Below are 24,994 nucleotides of genomic sequence, written 5' to 3'. Positions count from 1 at the left end.
TGGACAGCAGCTGTTAAGGAAAGTGGGTTTCTTCACCAATACCTCCCTCCTGTGGGCAATTGGGGATGGGCAATAAATTGCAGCAGCTCTCATCCCAGGTGTAATCATCTTTTGAAAGAAGTGACTTATTCAAAGATGTTTTGCACAACATGATAGAGGTGTACAACTTTAATTCTAACTCTTTTAATTTCTGGAATATACCAAGGTTTAATAATATTCATTTCACCATCTTCTTTTAGGTTTATTGGTTCTGCAACAATATCCTTGAAAGACCTTGCAAGTGGCCAAAGAACATTACCTTTCAAAAATATCCCATTGCTCAGTGAAAAGAAGCAGCCAACTGGGGTAAGTAAAACTTGTCGCAATCCATTAGTCCTCTGGGCAGGGAGTTTCCTCATTCTCCCCTACCTTACCCCAGTTCCAACCTTCCAGCTCAGCACCGTCCCCATGACCTGTGCTACCTGCCAATCTTCCTTCCCACCTATCCACTCCACACTCCCCTCTGACCTATCACCCCCATTCACCTATTGTACTCTTCGCTACCTTCTCCCCAGCTCCACCCCAACCCTCATTTATCTCTCCACTCTGGAGGCTTCCTGCCTCTATTCCTGATGAAGGGCTTTTGCCTGAAATGTCTATTTTCCTGCTCCTCTGATGCTGCCTGACCTGCTGTGCTTTTCCAACACCACTCTGATCTAAACTCTGGTTTCCTGCATCTGCAGTCCTCATTTTTGCCTTGGCTTTAGTCTGGTATTTGGAATGCAGTCTTGGTGTGCCGTGATTACAGTAGGGGGCCAAGTATGCACCCCTAGGGGGCTCCAGTGTTGTGTTGCTGAGGATGAAATATTGTCCCCAATCTTCACTGTGGGTCAGGAAACTGAGGATCCAGTTGCGCGGAGTGGGGCTTAGTCTGAGATCACTAGGTTTAGTAATTAGTCTCTAGGGGATAATAGTGTTGATGGCTGAACTGTAGTCAATGAGTAGGTTTCTTACGTAGAATTTCTTGGTGTCCAAGATGTTCTAGGGAGGATTGAAGAGCGTGATATGACATCTGGTGTGGATCTGTTGGTCCAATAGACAAATTGGAGTGGGTCGAGAGTAGTGGGTAGGCTGGAGTTGATTAATGCCATGACCAGCCTTTCAAAGCATTTCATGACCACCGACGTTAGGGTCACTGGGCAGTAGTCATTGAGACATGCTGCATTAGCTGCCTTAGGCACAGGGGTGATGTTGGCTGAAAATGTGTTGCTGGAAAAGCGCAGCAGGTCAGGCAGCATCCAAGGAACAGGAGAATCGACGTTTCGGGCTTAAGCCCTTCAGGAATGAGGAAAGTGTGTCCAGCAGGCCAAGATAAAAAGTAGGGAGGAGGGACTTGGGGGAGGGGTGTTGGAAATGCGGTAGGTGGAAGGAGGTCAAGGTGAGGGTGATAGGCCAGAGTGGGGTGGGGGTGGAGAGGTCAGGAAGAAAATTGCAGCTGAGGAAGGCAGTGCTGAGTTCGAGGGATTTGACTGAGACAAGGTGGGGGGAGGGGAAATGAGGAAACTGGAGAAATGAGTTCATCCCTTGTGCTTGGAGGGTTCCGAGGCGGAAGATGAGGTGTTCTTCCTCCAACCGTCGTGTTGCTATGGTCTGGCGATGGAGGAGTCCAAGGACCTGCACATCCTTGGTGGAGTGGGGAGGGGGAGTTGAAGTGTTGAGCCACGGGGTGGTTGGGTTGGTTGGTCCGGGTGTCCCAGAGGTGTTCTCTGAAACGTTCCGCAAGTAGGTGGCCTGTCTCCCCAATATAGAGGAGGCCACATCGGGTGCAGCGGACGCAATAGATGTGTGTGTGGAGGTGCAGGTGAATTTTGTGGCGGATATGGAACCCTCCAACCATAAGGGATGCCAGACCATAGCAACACGACGGTTGGAGGAAGAGCACCTCATCTTCCGCCTGGGAACCCTCCAACCACAAGGGATGAACTCATTTCTCCAGTTTCCTCAGTTCCCCTCCCCCATCTTGTCTCAGTCAAATCCCTCAAACTCAGCACCGCCTTCCTAAGCTGCAATCTTCTTCCTGACCTCTCCGCCCCCACCCCCACTCCAGCCTATCACCCTCACCTTGACCTCCTTCCACCTATCGCATTTCCAACGCCCCTCCTCCCTACCTCTTATCTTGGCCTGCTGGACACACTTTCCTCATTCCTGAAGAAGGGCTTATGCCCGAAACGTCGATTCTCCTGTTCCTTGGATGCTGCCTGACCTGCTGTGCTTTTCCAGCAACACATTTTCAGCTCTGATCTCCAGCATCTACAGTCCTCACTTTCTCCTCCACAGGGGTGATGTTGGCCCTCTTGAAACAGGCAGGGACAGTGGCCTGCTGCAGGGAGAAGTCCAAGAAGACCTCTGCCAGTTGATCTGTGCATGACCTGAATGCACGGCCTGGTACTCTGTCTGGTCCCATCGCTTTCCTTGGATTCACCCAAAGGAAAGCTGATCTGACCTCCTGATGCATTGACTGGGATAGGTTTGTCAGGACTTGTTGGGATTGATGTTACCCCTCCTCAGAAATTCTGCTCAAAGTGAGCATAGAAAGTGTTGAGATGATCTGGGAGGGATGTGTTATTGTCTGCTATCTTGCACTGTCTCTCTCTTTTAGAACCTGTGATGTCATTCAGTCCTTGCCATAGTTGCTGGGTGTCTGTCTCTGGGTCATGAGACTAGAGCGTATGTTAACATCCTAATTGTGTATTGGTCTATGTTTCCTATCTACAACCTAGGAATCAAAACTGAATGAGCAGCTTTTTTTTTGTTTTTAATTTGTATCAAGACTCACCAATTTGGATTGATAAATGTTCACAACAAAGCAAACTGGCTAAAGATACCAGAAGGTGGTTTTGATTTTAGTGTATAAATTCATACCACACTTAGTTTAGAAACAAATTCGGATTTGACAAAGGATATGAATGCTTGGTGTTTGTGAAAACCTCTTAAATTCACTATAAACCAGCTCATGGAACCACCCTGATGACAACTGGGTAATTTTAATGAGTGCATCAGGAATGCAACCATGTGACTCATTTTCTGGAAGTGGAAATTTAAAAGCTGCCCACACATGCTACCAACACTTTAATTGTTTAAATTTGTGTAATTGTAGCATACAGTATTTGAATAGAATCCAATCTAAGCTGCACTGTATCAGGGTGAAGTGTTGCACTGTAAATGTTAATATACTGCATTTACTACTTTTGCCTGCATCAGAACATCCAGGCCATTGTAAGTCTGGTTATTGGAATCTGTCATGTACACAGTTGACATAATCAGATGAAGTTTTACAGATATTACATCACGATGTATCCACCTATAAAAATTAAGCTGAGCGAGCAATGCCTACCTAAATTTTCCTCCCTTTGTGTCTTGGTTTGTGGCACTGTCTGAAATGACTGTTGGAATGGGCATGGAATTTCTCATGTCGTTTGATGAAAGCCTCCTCTTGAAGATGTACCTTCAGTTAACTTTTGCATTTTTGGGCAAATTACACACTTTTTTTTTTGTTTTAAACAGTAGATGTGCTCAGTATGGAGTAATGAGAGGTCGTCTGTTTTATGCTACAGTAGGTTAGAATGAAGTTCTATTTCTAAATTGTAATCAACAAGAAATCTAAGAATCTAGGTGTTCAAATGTATAAATCACTAAATGTACTAATAAAAGTAATTTAAGGTTATTAGAAGGGTGCTGGAAGGCGGAAGGTAAACTTCTACCAAGTAGAGTTTGACCATATCTGAAGTACTTTGTTCGGATGTGGATCTTCCAATTTGGGAAAGTCTTAATTTTTAAAAACTTTTTTTTGAACTGTTTTGGTCCAAGAATGTGGTTTTCATTTTGGTGGAAAAATGTCTTTTCAGGGGACAATAAATCTCATGGCAAGTTATGAACCACCAGCTGGAGCCATGCCACCTGATCCATCTAATCTTGGAAGCTCAGATCAGGATGCTGAAGGGAGTGAGTCTTTATTGATTATTAATACTAACCAGCTTATTAATCACCTTGGTATGGTTTGTTGCTTGATGCTTATGCACCTATCCAATAGTATTCTGAACTCTAGGAATTTTGTTTTCATAGACTCCCTACAGGATGAAAACAGGCCATTAGGTCTAACAAGTCCACAATGACCCTTTGAGTACCCAATACACACCCATTCCCCTACCCTCTTACTTTTACATTTCCCCTGACTAATGCACCAGCATCTAACCTATACATTGTCGAACACTTGGAAGGTCAGTATGCACTGGCCCATCAATGTGCGTTGCATCTAATAACTTTGCATCAAAATTGCTTTGAATTTAGCAGGCCAATGCTGTGACAATAGAGAATTTAAAACTTGAGTTAGGTAACAGGTTTCTATTTAAGTGTGGGACTGGCTGTTAAATGTTTCTCTGTTCTCATTCGTTTTTGTAAGGTGGGCAGGTGTTCCATTCCATTTAATTTTGTCTGAATTACCTTTTCATTAGATGAGTTGTTTGTGCCAATAAGATAAGTGTTTGTATTGTACGTGGGTGGATTGAGGATTAACTAATTATGCAAAATGTATTGTGTAACTCCAAGACAATGGGTGGAGATGTGAGGCACTGACCATTAAGAGGGAGTCACCAGATATTGGGGAGATGTCATGCCCACATTCAATAAAGGAAAACTGAAACTGACCTGGGAGTTGCAGATCTAGAGTCTAAGCTCCATTCCATGCTTTTAAAACTACAGAAAATCCACAGTAAACATAAGCAAGTCACCTTCAAAATAGTTCCCTCATTGCAGACTTAACCACCTGTGTCTATCTGGGTGAAGTAACATAAATGTTCTGGATGTCAGATTGCTCTTATTGAAGGCTTGAGTTGAACTCAAAAACTGATTCAGGGTAAATTTTGGGACTAGATTATTTATCTGCTGTGTTTTATTTTTAAAAAATCTTGCAATTGTTGTAGGTTAGGTATGGGGAAGGTAAAGAGGGGGGAATGAATGAATCCCAGGACATGTTGAATCCACAAGTCCACAACGACCCTTTGAGTACCCAATACACACCCATTCCCCGACCCTCTTACTTTTACATTTCCCCTGACTAATGCACCTAACTTATACATTGCTGAACACTCATAGCAGTTTTGTAAATTTTTGAACGAAGTTCAATGTGTGATTGTTTGACACCATCAGCTAGAAGCATTAGGATCAGAGAAGCCAGTTTAACTTGGGGGAATTGGAGAAAAGCAGTATTTTTTGAGTAGAAATTAAATCAAGTGTATGCTAATGGAGTTGAAGAAAAAAGTGCTCCTTGGTGCTGAAATTGTGAAGAATTAAACTGAAAAAAGATCCAGGAGTTTTGATACTCTCCTCAAGTCTATCAAATTCTGAGCCACAATCAACAAAATTAATTGGCTGTGGAACTGTAACGACCAAAATAGTTGAACCCACATCAAAAAAAAGATTGTGATTGAACTGGTCAGATGAAGTATGAAGTTGGATTCTGATCCCTGAGGTACAGACAGTGAGCATGTACCACATAGAAAAAGGAAGAGCGGTCCAAGTGCACATAGGACTCCTTCAGAAATGAATCTGAGGAGATGGTTATGGGAAACCAGGAAATGGTAGAGTTAATCATATTTTACATCTGTCTTTACAGTGGACAATACTTTGAACGTCCCAATAATTGAAAAGAATATGGGGCAGGAATTAAGTAACGTTGTTAGAGAAGTTATCAGACAAACTAATGGGGCTAAAGACAGAAGTCCCCTGGCCTTGAAGTCTTGCATCTGAGAATCCTACAAGAAGTAGCTACAGAGAGAATCAACGCATTGGTTGTAATTTTCCAAAAGTCCTTGGATTCTGGAGAAGTGCTAGGGGTTTGGAAAATGGCCATCTGATATCCCTATTCAAATAGGAGGAAGCCAAAAAGCAGACCAGTATAGGCCAACGAGCCTTACATCTTTTGGGGAAAATGTTAGAATCAAATATGGAACCAAGAGTGGAATGTTTGGAAAATCATCATCTAACCAAGTAGTGTCAGCATGGCTTTATCAAAGTGACTAATTGTCTGACTAATATTAATAATCTTTTTTATTTTTGAGGAAGTCTTAACCTGAGTGGATAGAAGGAAACGGTGGCTGTTGGATTTGGCCTTCCAGATAGTATTAAACTAGGTACCTCTCACACAAAGCTAAATCTAAAGATCTGAGCCAATGGTGCCGGAGATAGTGTGTTGGTGTGGATAGCGCATTGGCTAATGAGCAGGAAGCAGCATTTGGAGAGTTTTTCATCACCTTTGATTTCAGTACTGTAACAAACTAATTCTGGAAAGATGTTTAGCATGTGAGTAACACTGTTCTGCAAATTAGTTAACAAAACAAGACTGGGTCTCCCATCAGGCAGACAATCTCTAACTCCACATTTGGTTTTTTGTATGAGCATTCCAAGATGCTTATAGTCTGTCTAAGCAGTATAAACTGAAGAATTAAAATTTTAGAGTCTATTGACTTGCAATGATTTGGGAAATTACAATTTTAGTTAAATAGGAATAGTAATCTGACCTCCATTTCTACACACTATATAAACAGTGATGCAGATTTGTATCCTGGTTTTCACGGAGCTCTCTATCATGTGTCTCTTAAACAAATGTGGTGATGCAGAAGTAAAAATTTTAATGATTGACTGATGAAGTGATATGTATTTGTTGTCTAATTTAGCTTGTCAGTTTAATAGGTGTTGAACAGTCAGCTATCAGCTTGGACTTCAATATAAACATTTTTTTAAAATGAGTTCAGCTGTTGCTCACTCCCAGGAACAGTGTGTCAATAGCCTGTGCCTGTTAATATAAACCACATTCACGCCCAGTGTTCTTGCACAATTTGTTGACAATTTTAGCCCTAAACCCTTAGTGGGAAGCCTGTTGCACCATTTTTTCTGTTCTCCATTTGCCAGAATGAATGGAATACCAAGTGTGTCCTTTGTATTCCCCCTCGAGCAGTCAGTGAGAAGAGTAGGAAGAAGCCAGAGAGTGTACGACAAATAACACCAAGTTAATTCCCTGAAAGGGGGAAGTATGAGGCACTGAGAGAATCATGGTCATCCTCAGCCCAACTCTCGTACACAGTCACCTCTTGATTCCAGCCATCACTGTAGGAGCCAACCATTTCCTCTTTCAAAGAGGGAACCGGTTGGCTTGTTCAATTGTACGGACAGTGAGATTCTTTTATTTCCCCCAACTGTTGTAGAAGTAAAGCCCAAGCAGTTAGATCTTGCATTCAATTGCAACTGAATTTTCTGAAGAGGAAAGATAACTAGAGTAAAATTGGCTGCAAGGTTCATTCCTAGTTTGGATGCATGGGGCAGGAGAAATCCGCAGGCTTGACCTGAATTGAAAATATTCTTGGACTGTGGGGTGGATGCAAGCTGGATTGGGAGTCTGAACAGGCAACAAGGACAATCCCAAGTGCCTACCAATTCCTGAGGCAGACTAGATGCAAAGCCTACTTCAGAGTTTTGGCAGTATAGTCAAAATTAATGAAAAATGAAGATTAAACGCCAGCATTTTCTTGCTCGATTGCACACCCAACCACATCCCATCCAAAGCACCATGTGCAAATGTATCTCACCCCACGGACTTTCTTTCCCCTTGATGCAACCAGTTTTCCTTAATAATTCCTTTGCCAACTCATTCCATCTGCTACTGATGCCCGACCCCAACCACCACTGCGCCAACTCATCTAGCATCCACAATGGGCAAACCTCAGGTATGTTGGCAGCATCTAAACGCTTTGAATTGATAGCAAATCCAAATCAATATATTTGAAATTTCTTTCAACTAATCCCTTTTGTAAACTCCCTTCCATTCAACAAGTGCTTGGAGGTGCCCAACAGAATGCTTGTCATTGGTACCCCATTGAGAGTTTGGAAGTCAGTCATGTAGCACAAATCCTATAAGGGCTTGTAGACAGACCTTGCTGACTTTGTTTCAATTTTGAACTATTTTTCAGAGCTCCCTGATGTTGGCAGTATTTTCTTGACATTTCTCCATAGTGGGTTACCTTGGATATCCAAAAGGAAAGCACTGAACAGACCACTTCTCAGTTGCTCTAGTCTCCACACTGCAGGGACAAGTTTCTGTTTAAAAGAATTGCAATAGCTTCCTTCCCTCTACCAAATCACCTGCAGTATGTTTCAGCTATTATCCGCCACCACAAAATCACCCATGTTTCCCATTTTTAATAAACTTTAAATGCAATGCCCAGCAAAGGCAATGTGTTCAGGGACTTCTCCAAGCTGGATTTCAGTGGAGGCAGCTGGTTGTTTAAATGATCCCTTGCCTCCAGGAATTTCACATGCTTGACTTAATGACCATCATTTACATGAGGGAGAGATTGGCAACTATCAGATTTGGGTCAGGATTGCTCAGTACTTCCAGAATTTAACTATGGTGAAGACTCAGTCCTTCAAAGAAAATCTAAATCATTGAATCTTACAGTTCAACAGGACATTAGTGAACATTGAGTAGAATTTTTAGAAAGTTAGATGGAGACCTGAACTAAATGCTGTCCTACCTCATTTGGACACCATTATACTAAATAAACCTATTGGTATTCAGTTTATTTCTGGTTTTCATAGTCGCACCTAATAGTGCTGTTTTGTTTATTGGGTCAGAGTACACATATGATAGCGTGTTAGTTGATTGCCTTGTGATTCCCCTGTCAGGAGCACAGTACTTGTGGATTGAAGGAAGCAACTTGTGTGCCTGGTGGAATGATGCTGCTACTTCTGGAAGGCAAAATTATCAACACTCCCTATGGATGTATCTGTTATGAAAACACTTAAGCTCTCCTGATGTGCAAATTATTGTTTTGCTTTTTCTCTCACTCCTTGAATAAGATTTCACCAAATCCAAGAATTTTGGGACATTGATTTTGTTAAAACTGTCCTTTTTTTTTTAAAAAAGTAATTTTACATCTTTTGTAAACAGGATGACAAGGCTGATGGCACAACTGATACTCTTAATGCTGCAACTACTTAGTGGTTTTCACTACCAAATGAACAGCTCCATATAGTTCAGGGTTGACTTTCCATTCGTGTTTGAATCAACTGATCTGCATTTTAGTATGTTTTGAGGTGTAATGGTGTTTCAGTGAAGCAACTGCTTTGGTGATTTGATGAAATATGGCTAGAAGTTAAATTTACTACTGGAAAATTCTATATCTAGCTTTAGTTTCATTCCTATATATGGCCTCCATACTCCTCTGCAGCAATGAGTTCCACAGATCTGCCACTCTTTGGCTGAAGAAATTCGTCCTTCTTTCAGTTCAAAAAGAGGTTATCCCTTCACTGAGGCTGTGCCCTTGGGTCCTAATGTTTCCTAGCATAAACATCTTCTCCACGTCTACTCTATCTCGGCTTCTCAGTATTCCAAGTTTCAGTGAGAACCATCCCGCCCCCCACAAAATCCTTCTAAGCTTCATGTACAAAGCCAGCATCCTTAACTGCTGCTGCTGCTATGACAAGCTTAGTCCCCAGGTTCAGCCTCAGCTGTACATCTGTGCTCTTGTGTTCCTCTTGAGACGAATGCTAACATTACATTTGCTGTCCTAACTGCCAACTGAACCTGCATGTTAGCCTTGAATCCTGTATTAGGATTCCCAGGTCACTGTGCTTCAGATTTCCAAAGCCTTTCCCCATTCTAGAAAATAGTCCACACCCCTCTTCTTTCTATCAAAGAGCATAATTTCTCACTTTCCCACATGTATTCCATCTGCTACTACTTTGCCACTCTCCTAACCTGACCACGTCCTTCAGCAGCTCTCCACTTCCTCAACACTACCTGCCTCTGCATCTGTCTTTGCCATCTGCAAACATGCAATTTTATCCTATATCTTCATCCAGATCATTAATGCATAACATGAAGAGCTGTGGCCCCAACACCGACCCCTGCAGAACTCCAGTAGTCACTGGCTGCCGTCCTGAAAAGGCCCACTTTCTGCCTTCTGCCAGTCAGCCAAACCTCAACCCGTGCCAATACCTTGCCCCTAACACCATGGGCTTTTTTTATTTCGCAGCCTACTATGACACCTTGTCAAAGGCCTTCGGGAAATCCAAGTACATACTGTCCGCTGACTCTCCTTTTGTCTAATTTGCTCATTGCTTCCTCTCAGAATTCTAACATTTGTCAGGTATGACCTCCCCTTCAAAATGCTGTGCTGACTCAACCTTATTTTACATACAATTCCAAATGCTCCACAACCTCTCCTTAACAATGGACTCAAAACTTTACCAACAACCAAGGTCAGGCTAACTGTCTTCTGCCTTCAGTCCTCTGGGACACTCCCTGCCTCCAGCAATTCCCGATAGATAATCACTGATGCCCTACAATCTTCTCAGCTATCTCCTTTAGAACTGAGATGTAGTCTATCTGGTCTGGGTGAGTTAGTCACTAAGACCTTTCACCTTCTCTAGCACCTTCTCCTTAGTGACAGCCACTTCTCACTCTGGCCCCCTGACTCTCTTGAAGTTCTAGTATACTGTTGGTGTTTTCCACTGTGTAAACTGAAGTGAAGTATCTGATCAGTTCCTCTGCCATTTCTTTTTTCATTATTACTTCTCCAGCCTCATTTTCCAGTGGTCCAAAGTTGCTTTTTCCTCTGTCAATTTCTTAATATAAATAAAGTTCCAAGAGACTTTTTAATTAATAACCAGCTTACTGTCATATTTCATGTTCTGACCCCTTATTGCATTTTTACTTGTCCTTAAAAACCAGCAAAGGACTTCTCAATCATCTGGTTTCCCATTAATCTTCACTACACTATTTTATTTTATTTAATGCTGTCCCTGACTTGTCCCATGGTTACCTCACCTTCCCTTGGGTTGAACTCGTGCTGTACCTCCCAGAAACTCCTGTCATTGCTCCACCTGCTAGGCATCTGTCCCAATCAACTCTGGCCATCTACTTCCTCATGCCTTTACCCAATTGTAATAAGGTTGCATCTGATTCCAGCTTCTCTCTGTCAAACTGCAGGGTGCATTCTATCACGTTATGGTCACTGCCCTGTCAGGTTTCCTTCACCTAAAGCTCCCTCATTTAAGTCTGCCTTGTTGTGCAGAACCAAATCATCTGTTCCCTAATGGGATGTACCGAAGATGCTTTTTTAAAAAAAACCCATCTCATAGACATTTCCATAAATTCATTTTTGTGATCTACCAACTGTATTTTCCCTAGTCCCCCTGCGTATTGAAGTCCCCATGATTATTTTGAGGCACTATTGTATGCCTCTATCTCCTGATTTATTCTCGGCCCATCCTGACTACTGCTAGGAGGTCCATCCATAACTGCCATTAGGGACACACTTCCTTTTTATAGTTGGTCAACTCTCATCTCCGATTCTACGGACTCTCTATCACTTGCTATCAATTTAATTTCTTACAAACTAGGCAATCCTGCCCCCTCTGTCCATCTGCCTGTCTTTTTACTTGGATGCATATTCTTGGATATCTAGTTACCGGCCCTGATCCCCTTCCAGCCAACATTGAAACTAGTCGTACAGCTATTCAATCTGTGCTACAAGCCCGCTGACCTGCTATCATATATTGTGTACATTTTAAATACAACATCTTCAATCCTGCATTGACTGTCCCCCCTTCTCATAGTTGACCCCCATCTGTGTCTGAAGCTCAATTCCTGACCCTTTTTCATAATCTGTCCTGTTACCTTTTCTGGAAACTTTAATAACCTCTTCTGATGCTCGCACCTCACTGAAACTTTTTCCATGCAACTGAACCTCCATCTTTCCACTATTTTTAGTTTAAAGCCCTAACCACAGCCCCTAGGTACGTGATTCACCGGGATTCTGGTCCCAGCGTATTTCAGGTGGAGACCCTCCATCTGAGGGAATGGCTCCCTCCAACCCCCCTCTTCTCCATTCCATTCCCCCCCACCCCCCGTGCTACTGCCAACGCCTCCAGAATTTGAACGGCTTATCCCACATTGCTTGATTGTCTAAATGAACACCATCTTTGGTTTAGAAGCTAAAACGATAGTTGGTAGTGCTAATTAAAAAGTAGTAGCTGCTTGTAAATTCCAAGCTAGATTCTGCAGAAAATTTGGACTCCACTTTGAAATGTGTCCCTTTTGATTAAACTGAAACCACAGCTTGCTCATACTATTTATTTTCCTTTTTGGGCTGGCTGTGTTTGTCATAACCATCGTTGACACAAGTTTCTCTATGCTGCCCAGTGTGAAATTGACCCATTCTGGGTGTGCAGATGAATCCGAATAATCGGAGGTTATACTGCAGGGATGTATAACAGGGAGGGCATGAAGGTGGTGAAGAACCTGTTTTTTTTTAAATTCCATGGGGGGGATCAGCTGTAGAGGTTCAACACTGATTAATGCTCAAGGGGACAGGAGGTTGGTCAAGTTTTCTTGACTGGTCCCAATAGGATTGAATTGACGACAATGTAACCAATGGCTACTGGAGCCAGTGTTTTTTTTTCAACTTCGCACTTAGGGTGTTAGTGGTGCATTGTAAGGGCAAGTCCTGTATAGAGTGGCCTTAGAGGTTTATAAAATCATGAAGGGCATGGATAGGGTGAACAGCCAAAGCCTTTCTTTTCCCCACCCCACCCCCCCCCCCCCCCCACCCCCCACCCACTTAAGTCCAAAACTAGAGGGCCTAGGCTTAAAAGTGAGAGGGGAATGATTTGAGAAGGACCTGAGGCAACCTTTTCATGCAGAGGGTGGTGCATGTATGGAACAAACTGCCAGACGAGGTGGAAGCTGGTACAATTACAACATGTAAAAGGCATCCGAATGGTTACATGAATAGGAAGGGTTTAGAGGAATATGGGCCAAATGCTGGCAAATGTGACCAGATCAGGTTAGGCTGTCTGGCCAGCATGAACGAATTGGACCGAAGGGTCGGTTTCCATGCTGAGTAGTTCTATGACTCTCAGGCAACCAGCTGTGCCACGCTTTCAAAATATCTGCTCTCATACCAGCATGTTTCTTGGGATGCATTTGTTCCACAAAGACTTGTGAAGAAAGACTTGAGACTTTGTCATCCTCCCACCAGTTTCTTGTTACTTCTGAATTCGTTATCCAAAGGTAAAACTGGTCCAACAGTGAAAGTGCACTGCATTGATTAGGCCATTGTTTGCATGGAGCTGGATTGGCTACTGATTTGTAATCTATACCCCTGGAAATGTCATTGGTTTTGGACTGAAGACAAATATCACCAGCAGCATTTAGCTATTATACTTAGTGTGTCAACATTAAAATCACTTCCTGAAGCTAAGTGAAGATTTGCTGAATCCCTGAACTGGTGAGCTTCAGAATCAACTCTATGATCTACACCCATATCCTCTACAGGCAGATTGATAAGTTTGGGCAAAAATGGCCTGAGGAAAACCAAGAAAAGGGATTTAAGGATTGGGAAGGGATAGAGTAAATTATTTAGAGAATTAATTTTCCATCTTCACAGTAGTTAGAGCTAGTACCTTCACTTTGTGAGGCTACTGAAGGCACTGGTCTTGCTTTACACTTGCCATATTGGTCGGACTGAACTTTTTCATTGCATTGCCTTGTGGGAGGTAGGGAACGTCACTAATTCTTAAAAAGTAAATGCAAACTACTTTTTAAATAGCACCAGTGATTTACGGGTCTCATTTCATGGCTGATGGATAAAATATGAACCCTGTAATGTACAACCTCATAAAGCCTCTGATTTGACCACTAGTCCATGCATTGAGTTAACCAGGTCAACACCTGGCAGGCAATGGGAGCCATAACATTCCTGTAGATGGTTTAAATGAGCTTCTGACCAATTGTTCTCAATTTGTGACATACAAGCAGTGAATGTAATTGAAAGCAAGTAAACCAGGCAATGTAGATTTCTTTCCTCGATTGTGACTGTGATTGTTTAAAGTCTGTTTGGACATCCTGTTGTTCAGATGTAGATGAGGATGCAGAAGATGAAGCAGGAGATGCTGGGGGAGCCCCTGGAATTCCCAGCACACCAGGCCAGGCAGCTGCACACGTTGGCAAACGACTCCGAAAGAAGAAAAGCAAGAGATTACTTTCAAACAAGCCTCAGGATTTCCAGGTATGTGGCAGCCTTTCCATTAAACTTGATGAGTCGTAAACTGAGTCTGGTTTATGCTCCATTGCAAATTCAACTTGGGAGAACTTAATGTGAAGATTGTTCTTGCTGCTGTAGGAAAGCATTTGGGATGGCTGCAAAAGAGGTCTTCCCATGCAGAAATAATTTGGAGAATCCAATGCCTCGATTATGGAGGTTCAAAGACTTGCTTTTAAAATACAATGTTTCTCACAGCATCTGCATTAGTATTCCATTCAGAATGGAAGTAACTGCCAAGTGCTCCAATTGAACTTTTTGCAAAATTGAAACTTTTTTATTGATGGTTCTAAAATGTTGCTGAGAAAACTAACGCATTACAAATTAAGTTTAAAAATCTCAACACCAGATTATAGTCCAGGTTATAGCTTTCGGAGCTAGTGTGCTTCCAATTAAACCTGTTGGACTATAACCTGGTGTTGTGATTTTTAACTTTTGTACACCCTAGTCCAACACTGGCATCTCCAAATTGTTACAAATTGAAGCATCCACCACAAATGTTGGAAATCTGAAATAGTGCTGGAGAAACTCTGTTTAGCAGCATCTGCAGAGTATTTCAGTCTGTCTTCAGATGCTGCCAGATCTGTTTCTCCAGCAGTTTGGTTTTATTGAATCTTGTAGCACTTCATCTTGTGTTTTTTTTTAAAGATTCGGGTGAGGATAATTTCAGCTCGCCAATTGCCTGGAAATAATGTAAAACCAGTTGTGAAGGTGACTGTCTGCCAACAGACCCATCGAACAAGGATCCGAAGAGGAAACAATCCCCATTTTGATGAGGTAAAAGAAGATCCTTCCCTCAATCAATTAAAATCCATTCATCAGAATTAGTCACTCACTCACTCCTTGAGGTTTTTTTTGTGTAATCCTGTCTCTATCTAGTAAGCTACTAAAGAGCAGAAACTTGACCATAACTGAGAGTTTTCAACTCTCATGGCTGAGTTACTGCTTCACTTGGGTAACACTTTATTTTTCAACTGTCTATGTTTGTTCTTCCCTTTCCACCACCTGATCTAGGATGGTGCTTCTAGGAATATGCAGTATTGGCGGTACCATCTTTTGGCATCAGTTGTTAAACCTGAGGCATTGAGCCTTGATTTTTATTTAAATGTCTCTCAGCATTTTACCAAGCAGAGTTCTTCTCCTTTTGAACATAATGAATGTTTTGTTAATTTATCAATGCTATCAGTAACTGGTCAGAATGAAACCACACTACGCAAATTAGTTGTCATCTTTCTCTTAGTATTGACCTCCATTTGAAAATACCTAATGTACTTTGAGATCCTGAGAGCATAATGTTGTAAAAATACAAGTTTTAGAAAAGAAAATTGGGAATTTTGTTTCGGCTGTGGGGAAGGTCATTTTCTGTGAGAAACTGACTACTTCATCACATTAAGGACGTCCATGGTCAGAGGCCTGATGTACAATGATTGGTAGTTTCCTCCCCTCTGGTACCATTTCAGTCCTACAGGATGTTCAATATAAATACCAGTTAGGACTGTCAGTGATGCTGGTTATGGCTTAGATGATGAATGACCACCATGCAGTCAGAAGCTCTTGTTCTAGCATTGTTCGTTGTAATTCAGCCACAGGCAGTTCTGAAGCTTTGTGATGTACACAAATAATAAATGCAGGGGGAGGGAGGTAACACTTGCTGATGGTCAGATCTCCCATCAGAAATGGGAGTGTCAGTTGAGGGACTCTTGCTGACTCTCTAGTCTTCAACTAAGCATGATTCACTATAAATGAGTTCTATTGGAGAATTTGCCTTTCCTTTATTCCCTCACCTCACCTGGATTCTAACAAGTGCTGAATACCTGTTTGCAGCAGAATGGTGGCATTCATTTTTCAAACTGCAGTCAATATTAAGAGAAAGATGACAGCTAATTTTCCCGCAATGGTTTTATTCTGACCAGTTATTAGTAGCATTGATTAATGAACCAAATGTTCGTTGTGTTCAAATGAGAAGACCTCTGCTTGGTAAAGTACTGAGAGACTTTTTAAAATTAAAAATCTGAGGCACTTAGCTGTGATTTAACAATTCTGCCAAAAAGATGGTACCTCCAATTTGCATATTCCCAGTAGCTAATATTGGGGTTGCAAAGCGTCTTTCAGTGAGGAGAAAGTTGGGAAGTGGAGTCATAAACTATTTTAGCCCCAGGGACATTTTATAGGAACTGACTTTCTGCATATGAAGAGGAATGAAGCACTTTTTTCACCAGACGTGTGGAAATGTGATTACACTGAACTGGAATTTAGCATTTTCCTGCATCAAGCAACTAAATTGTGATCATACCTGTTGTTGGCTATAGAGTAATGATGCACAAGATGGCATTATTGAAATGGGAATTTGAAGCACTTTAAGTATGTGATTTCCATGTTTGTGTTTTTATGGTTGTATGACAGAATTATCAGTAACAGTAATTGTACAGGAATGAGCCTTGAGACATTTCCTTGGTGTATTTGTGTCTCCTCTTCAATTTTTTTTGTTTCCATTTGTTTTTGCCCTGCTATCACCTCTCCCTCACAACAGTGTAAACCTTTGGAATAATTAGTTATCAATTCATACTGTAACATCGATTCATGATGGATTTTTTTAGTGGTGCACATTCCTTTTTTAGTAACTAAGTGTTTTGCTGTCATCAGATTTTCTTCTACAATGTAACTCGATCACCAGAAGAACTCTTTGATGAATCCATCTTAATTAGGGTAAGTTTGATTCCCCATCATAAGTTACAATCCTATTGTGGAACATGAGGCTGGTTTAATTTATTGCTTTCTCTCTAGGTCTACAACTCCTTTTCACTGCGATCAGATTCCTTGATGGGAGAATTCAAGGTAAGTTTTCATTTCCCTTATTCTTGTAACTTACCAGCAATCTGTGGGTTCTATAATTCGGTTAGTTCAGCGACATCTAACTTTCAAACAAAATTTTTGGTTTTATTAAATCTCCCATTATTGAATCGTAGCATGCAACTACAAACTTGCCTTTTTAGGATGAGACAGTGGATGACTTGCAAGTGGTTTTTGTTGCTATTGTATCCCTCGTTGCCCTTGAAGATGGTGGTGAGCTGTGGCCTTGAACCGTTAACTATCCATGTGCTGTAGGTTGACCCACAATGACATTAGGGAAGGAGACCCAAGATTATGACCCAACAACAGGGAAGGAATGGTGAGATATTTCCAAGTCAATGATGAGTAACTTTGGAGGACAAACATGCAGGTGGTGGTGTATCTGCTGCCTGTGTCCTTGTAAATGGAAGTGGTTGTGGGTTTGGAAGGTCCAATCGAAGGACCATTGGATGGTACACACTGCTGCTACTGTGTGCTGGTGGTGGAGGGAGTGAATATTTGTGGGTTTGGTGCCATTTAAATGGACTGCTTTGTCTTGGATAATGTCAAGCTACTTGTGTTATTCACTCATCCAGGCAATGGGGAGTATTCCAACTTCCTCCTGACTTGTGCCTTTATAGCTGGAGGACAGGATTTGGGTATTCAGTACTCTCAGCAGGATTTCTAGCCATTGACCTCTTCTTGTTTCTATAGTATTTGTATGACTCATCCAGTTCAATGGTAACCCCATGTAGGAGACTCAGCGGGGTTAATTGCATGAAATATCAAGCAGCAATGGTTACATTCCCAAATTCGATGTTTGCTGCCTGGCAATTGTGTGGCTGCGCTTTTCCAGCAACACATTTTCAGCAATTGTGTGGCTTGCATGTTACTTGCCACTTTGTCAGTCAAGTCTGTATATTGTTCAGCTCTTGGTGCATTTGGGTATGGATAGCTTTGGTATCTGAGGAGTCAAGAACAGGGTTGAAAATTGTGCAGTCATCAGGGAAAGTTCTAACTTCTGACCTAATAACAGAAGATCAGGGAAGCAGATAAAAGCAAGTTAGATCGAGGACAGTGTCCTGAAGAGCTAAAGGATGCTTGTGGCATGGTAGTGTCCCTGTGTCTGAGCCAGGAGACCTGGGTTCACATTCCACTACTCCAATGGTGGATATTAAACTCTAAATGGATTGATATAGCAAATATCTACCTGGAGGAACTTGTCCAGAGAGACCTCCAACAACCGCTGCTATCTTCCTTCGTGCCAGATATGACTCCAAGTGGAGATTTTTTTTTACCTTGCTTACTCTTGAGTCTCTAACTTTTCTTGACCTCATTGATGCTTCAACTTGATAAAATGCTGCCTTGATGTCAGGGGCAGTCATTCTCCTTTTATGGCTGGAATTCCGGCCCATGTTTAAAGGGAGGCAGTAATGAGGTGAGGAACTGAGTGGCCCTGGTGGAACCCAAACTGGGCATTAGCGAGCTGCTTATTGTGTCTCCATCACTTTTTTCCTGACCGTTGAGAGTGGGCTGATAGGGCAGTGATTGACTAGATTGGATTTGTCCTGCTTTTCATCTGCACAAAACCTGGGTAAGTTTCAACTTTGTCCAGTACTTGACAGTGTTGCAGCTGTAATGCAATAGCTTTGCAGAAGGCTAAGCAAGTTCTGGAGTAAGAGTCTTCAGCACTATAACTGGAATGTTGTCAGAGCCCATAGCCTTTGCAGTATCCAGCGCCTCCAAGCTTTTCTCGACACGTGGAGTGATGTTGGCTGAAGATCCAAATCTGATTCTGGGGACTGCTGGAGGAGGCCATGATGGGTCTACCATTCAGCACTGCTGGCTGAAGATTGTTGCAAATGTATCAGTCTTGTCTTTTGCACTGATGTAATGGACTCTTCTATCATTTTGGTTGGGATATTTGTGGAGCTGCTTCCTCCATTGAGTTGTTTAATTATCCTCCACCATGTCTGGTTGGATGTAGCAGGACTGCAGAGCTTTTATTTGATTTGCTTGTTGTGGAAACACTTTTATTTTCTGTCTACCACTTGTTGCTTGTGGTGTTTGTCATGCTATATCTTCACCTGGCACCTGAATCTGACAAAACGTCAGAGGTATCAGTCAAAAAGTGTGGTGCTGGAAAAGCATAGTCGGTCAGTTAGCATTGGAGGTGCAGGAGAGTTGACGTTTTGAGCATAAGCCCTTCATCCTGCTCACTCCATTGAACCAGGGCTGATCCCCTGGCTTGATGGTACTTCTTAATAAAGGGAGTGCAAATAACTTGGAATTCATAAGGGATTTTTATTGTAATTATCAATGTTTTTACGCATTTGCTAAAATAGTTAAATGCCTGTGTAAAAGTGATTTTTCAAAGAATCATTGCTTTTTACCATTTGTAAAAAGCTGCTTTAGTTAAAAATTCAGTGCCGAATATAATGTCCATAAAAAATTATTTCAGGCCTTAGCTGAACTGATTGCCTCACCATCTCAAGATTTTTTTGAATGCCCTCTCCTCTTTATTGAATTATGAGTAGTTTAATAGTTGGAATAAACTTTTTGATCAAGGATGGACAAGTCCGATGTCCTGGAAGGGCTGAGATACCAACCTTCCTCAACTCCATGGAACCAACTGATATTCTGGACTGGCTGTCTACATGCAAACCATGGGATGGAATACTAACCCCGCCCCACCCGACCTGGATGAGTGCAGCTCCGGCAACACTCAAAGCTTGACTCCATCCAGGACAAAGCAACTGGCTTGGAACCAAATCCACAAATATTCCTTCCCTCTTAACACACAGTGCTGTTATTATCCACAAGATGCACTGTAGAACTTCACCAACAGTCCTCAGATGGCGTCTTACAAACCTGCAACCAGTCCCATCCAGAAGGACAAGAACAGCAGATACATGGGAGCACCACAACCTTCAAGTTCCCCTCCAAGCAAGTATTCATCTTGACTTGGAAATATATTGCCATTCCTTCAGAGGTGTTGGGTCAAAATTCTGCAAGTCCTTCCTGAATTACGTTGTGCATTTTACTGACTGCTCATGGATTGCAGCAGTTCAAGATAACAGCTCACTGCCATCTCCTGAAGGGCACCCAAGGACAGGCAATAAATATTTGCCAGTCAGCAATGTCGTCATTTCATGAGACTAAAAAATGCAACCCTTGCCCCTTCTACACTCAGCTCATGCTGGGCTGATCATCTGATGGAGCTGATTGGATACTTGCCCCACTGATTAGCTTCTGCTCCTATCATGTAATAGCCCCAGGAAGAATTGGAGTAGGTTCATCAGCTTATGTAGCCTCCAGTTCCTTCCCTCCCCTCCCTGCCCATTGCTGTTCAATAAAAAATTCTGATGGTTTGGGAGAAGGCTACATGGGAAAGACAGTCTGTGGTTGGACAATTGTGTTCCCATGGGGGCTTCTCTCCAACTGGTCATTCCTGTGATTGAGCATTTAAGGATGACTTTTACTTGTTGCTGTATTTCACGACCCTGTGTATTTTGTCCATGGATCCTGTTTGCTGGAATCCTTGATGCCTCTTTTTTTTTGAGGCTTGCAAACTTCCCACTGCTACCAAGACAGCGTGCCAATTGACTTCTACAATTTGTTGGAACCATGTCAATAGAGTGGGGGAATATTGGGTGTCCAGGCAACTAATGTAGTTTGCTCTTTGTTGTGTGCTGACTGAGATTGTCTGGAAAGCAATGAGCTGAACATTATTTCATTTGTTTTTCAGTTGGACATTGGCTATGTATATGATGAACCTGGTAGGTACCTTTTTTTTTTTAAAGTTTAGAAAATGTATGTGTTTTCTTCCACTTTCCAAAACTGCTTGATGTTTGTATTGATCTTTTTCCTATTTCATGAGATGACCAGCCTTTTGCCTGCTGCTAATTACCTTAAACAGAGTAGTTTCTAGAGCCACTTGTACACCAGACTCATTGAAGGAGATTATTGAACCAGATTAATTTCTCCAGCATGCAGTGCTGGTCATAGTGACCTGAGACTTGCTTTCAATTCCAGTCCTTCATTATTATCCCAAATTTAAGTTCACCAGTTGCACCACATGAGGTTTGTACTAAAGCTTCTGGATTACTAAACCAGTGACAGTGCCATGATACCATATCTCCAAGGGTGAGGGGTGGAAACAAGGATTAGATCAACCAGATGCAAGTGTTCTTAATGGCAGGTTTGCATTTAATTGAACAGTGTAATGTGATTGGCTCAGCTTGCTGTACAAAACTATCTCTTGATGCATGGCTAACTTGTGACTGAAATCTGTGCCTAAGATGAATCCAGCACTCATTGCCGTGAGCTACGCTTTAGAATAAGAGCTGTATTTAGCTCTCATGGGACTCATTCAATTGCCAAATATTCACAAGACACCAGTTTTTTTTTTTTTGTTTTAAGATTACCCACAGCATGAAAATAAAACTGAACCTGGCTCAAGGTTCAATGAAGTTCACTGTGCGTTAACAGTGAATGTCCCATCTGTCATTCTGGGGAGCTGCCCTTGTTGGTCAGCATTCACCGCTTCTGTTTGTAATTCAGGATGGCTAGAATTTAGGTGTTCACCGAGACCAGTTGTGTCTACAATAACCTGATGGAATGAGAAATGGGTAAATATGTGACTATTGTAGACCATTAGCTATCTGTACAGATTTCCTTTTACAAGCATCTTTGGAATAATCTGAAACAGCTCCATTCAAAATGTTTTAATCCAGCAAAGGGAGAATAGTGAGAAATCCTTGCATGTCCTCAACCACCTAGTGATTTTCCTTCCAATGGTTTTCATTTGGAACCTTTCACATTTGGTTAAAGCAACTCAAAATAGCTTTGTTACTTTGCAACTGAAGTCCTCAATGAGGTGGTTTCCCAGCCTTCAATGAAAGAGCTAATGCCAGTGGCTCAAGAATTTTTCTCTGCAATTATACCACCTCCTGTTGTCATGTGATCTATCATCTCTGTGAACTTCTGTCAGTCTGACCAATTAGTTCTGCTTCTTTAGTGCTTTACCTGTCGCCCTGTGGATTCTTTTCTTTCTTGGATTTATCTGGTTCGGTTTTAGAAAATTATTAACGAAGCTGCTTCCACTGCCCTTTTTTTTTTCATTTGAGATCATAACCACCCCAGTGTTTATTGATGGTTTCCTCTTGTTACTTCTGATTTTTTTTTTCGGTTATCAACTTAAGTATTTGTATTTGATTGCCGCTGGGAGTTGTATTTCTAAGTTTTTGAATGTCTTATGATTTTGAATATCTCTTCTCTCCCACCCCCCTCCCATACCACACCACAAATTCCATGTCTGTATTCCAAAAACCAAGTTTTGTCCAATCTGTCTGACTGCATTTATAAATGCAATGATCAAAATGCCTTTTGTAAAAGCTATAAACTTTTGAAGCCTGTCTACTGGGGCCCTGTTCCTTTATAAAATGCACAGTGGAATCATGTCCTAACACTGGCCTTTTGGTGTACACCTTCCCTCGAGGTTGAAAAAAAAGCTGCTCACCATATTTTCCCTGCTTTCTGTCCCTGGGCCAGTTAGTATCCATGCAGTCACTGCCTTGTTGCTCACAAGACTTAAGTGGAACTTTATTAACTGCCTCCACAAAAACCCATTGCACACAATGATATCCCCTCAAAACACTTAAGTCAGTTCAACACATTTTGCTCTGAACAGATCATTGCTGATTTGCCTGTTGAAATAATTCTGAGGCAGGTATCCCATCCGCAAGTCACCCTTTTATTTACACGTGGAGTGGACTTGACACTGATCTGACTCTTTCAGAGCCACCTCGGAGTGAACAGAGCCTCTGACACTCCTGTTTATATCTGTCAGCTAGGGCTGTCTGATTGGGTCTGTTAACCTGGTCCAGTCAGGGAAATAGTGTCCTATGAGGTCCATCTGGCTGACCTCATTACAATCACTACACCTGTATTAGTTTTTTATTATATCTCTTATGAGCAGCTGTGTAACATTTGAAGTTGTCTTCTGCTTAGGCACCTCACCCATCTGTAAAAACATTACAAGATTATTGCCCAGAGCCTTGGTTTCCTTGACAACTTGGTACGTGCCCCATTTGGCCAACTTGAAGTGCAGCCAATCCTTTGGGCACTTTCCCTTCCTACGTCCTTTTGTATCATAGCCAAGTCCTTATTCTCCATAAGAAGGTCTTATGTTTTGGTTCCCAATCCCTCTTTTTTTGATTACGTGTTTACTTGGTTAGTTTGTGGCTGTAAGTTTGGTCGCTGAGCTGGCAGGTTTATTTTCTGATGTTTTGTCACCACACTAGTTACATCAGTGAGCGTTGGCGTTCTGTCTTGCTTTCTATTTGTGTCTTGGTCTCTTAAGTGGGTGATATCATTTCCGGTTTGTTTGAGGTTGGTAAATAGGTCCAAATTATGTTTGTTACTGGAGTTCTGGTTTGAATGTCAGACCTCTTGGAATTCTCGTGCGTATCTCTGTTTAGCCTGCCTCGGGATGGATGTATTGTCCCAGTCGAAGTGGTGTCCTCTGTGTGTCAGGATACTAGTGATAGTGGGTCATGTCTTTTGGGACAGCTCATTTGCATTCGTGTATTCTGGTGGCTAATTTTCTGCCTCTCTATCCAATGTAGTGTGTCAGTCCTTGCCGGTTGTTTTGAAAATGACGTTAATTTTGCTGGTGGTTGGTACAGGGTCCTTTAGGTTCCTCCAGTAGCTGTTATAGTGTGTTGGTAGGTTTGTGGGCTACCATGATGCCAAGGGGTCAGAGTAGTCTGGTAACCATCTCCAAGATGTCTTGGTATAGTAGTGTGGCTCAAGTTTCTGGGTGTATTGTCTGTTTGTTTGGGGTTCATTGTTTTTAAGAATCGGTGGACTGCATTTATCAAGTACCTGTTCTTGAATACGCTGTATAGGTATTTATCTTCTGCTGCTCATAGTTCCTGGGTACTGCAGTGTTTTGTGGCTCATTTTTAAATATCCTTGTGAATGTTTAGGACGATTGCTTCTGCAGTTAAGTATCTGGTCTGTGTTGCCTTCCTGTAGACACTGGTTAGAAGTCCTCTTCTCTAACTGTTCATTTCACTGTGACATCAAGGAATAGCAGTTTGTTGTTCTTGAGTTTTATGCTAGTAAGGATGTTGTTGATTAAGTTTTTTTTCCCTCTAATTTGTCATCACAAATTAATCATCCACGTAGTGGACCCAAAGTTTGGGTTGGATTGTTTGAGTTTTTTTTTATCAGCAAACTTCTGTTTTCCACTGCTTGGTGAACCTGATATTTATCCAAGCACCTGTTTTTCTTTTGCTGCTTCTGTTCCACCCATGGATTTAGCCATCGAGGGAGATCTAGCTTTCCTTCTGTTTCAATAGAACAAGTTTAGCCTGTGCAAGGATAATCTCTAAAAGCCTCCCTTTGTTCATTTACAAATCAGTCATTGGTCCAGTCTGTGTGATGTGGTTGTGTGCTGCGAGGATTATTGAAATAGAAGCTACATAATGGTAAATATTTTCCATAACCTAACTTGTCTTCTGCTTGAAGATTCTATCTCTGGGCAGTTTAGTGTGACTGATGTTGGACAAATCAAATGCTTGTTTATTGATTTTTAACCTACAGGGCATGCTATTCTAAGGAAATGGCTCTTGCTTCATGATCCTGAAGACACAAGTACAGGATCCAAGGGATACATGAAAGTCAGTTTATTTGTCTTGGCAACAGGCGATGAACCTCTGGTAATTAATTTTGTTATGGATTGACAATGTGTTCACCCTTGAAGCGCGAATAAGGTTTATCCCAGTCAAGTGACTAACTGTGTGTATCCCTACACCACTGAGCAATGTTTGTTTGTAGCACGATTTGGTCTTCCAAAAGCAAACCCCCCCCAAAAAAATCATTGTGATCCCGACAATGTCCGACCATGAATTGTGACCAAAAATGAATGCCCGTGGGCCAGTTGTGAATTATGTTGGTCCTATCTGAAGCGTAGGATGTATTAGTTCAAGAAAAACAGGAGCGAATTGTTTTCTTTGATT

At 41.9% G+C, this 24,994-nt stretch overlaps 1 protein-coding gene across 2 annotated transcripts in view; it reads left to right on the top strand.

The window, feature by feature from the left end:
* LOC140463572 (myoferlin-like) overlaps positions 1-24,994 on the top strand; it is a 231,721-nt gene that overhangs the window by 38,925 nt on the left and 167,802 nt on the right. For both annotated transcript variants that reach the window (XM_072557752.1, XM_072557751.1), the window contains exons 4-11: positions 240-345; positions 3,885-3,981; positions 13,954-14,105; positions 14,787-14,915; positions 16,782-16,844; positions 16,923-16,973; positions 20,716-20,746; positions 24,579-24,694. In XM_072557752.1, coding sequence (XP_072413853.1) covers positions 240-345; positions 3,885-3,981; positions 13,954-14,105; positions 14,787-14,915; positions 16,782-16,844; positions 16,923-16,973; positions 20,716-20,746; positions 24,579-24,694 — 745 coding nt within the window. The remainder of the gene's footprint in view (positions 1-239; positions 346-3,884; positions 3,982-13,953; positions 14,106-14,786; positions 14,916-16,781; positions 16,845-16,922; positions 16,974-20,715; positions 20,747-24,578; positions 24,695-24,994) is intronic.

This window comes from Chiloscyllium punctatum, chromosome 38 (assembly GCF_047496795.1).
Source record: "Chiloscyllium punctatum isolate Juve2018m chromosome 38, sChiPun1.3, whole genome shotgun sequence".
Taxonomy (NCBI): Eukaryota; Metazoa; Chordata; class Chondrichthyes; order Orectolobiformes; family Hemiscylliidae; genus Chiloscyllium; species Chiloscyllium punctatum.
This window is presented reverse-complemented; position numbering and strand designations above follow the sequence as displayed.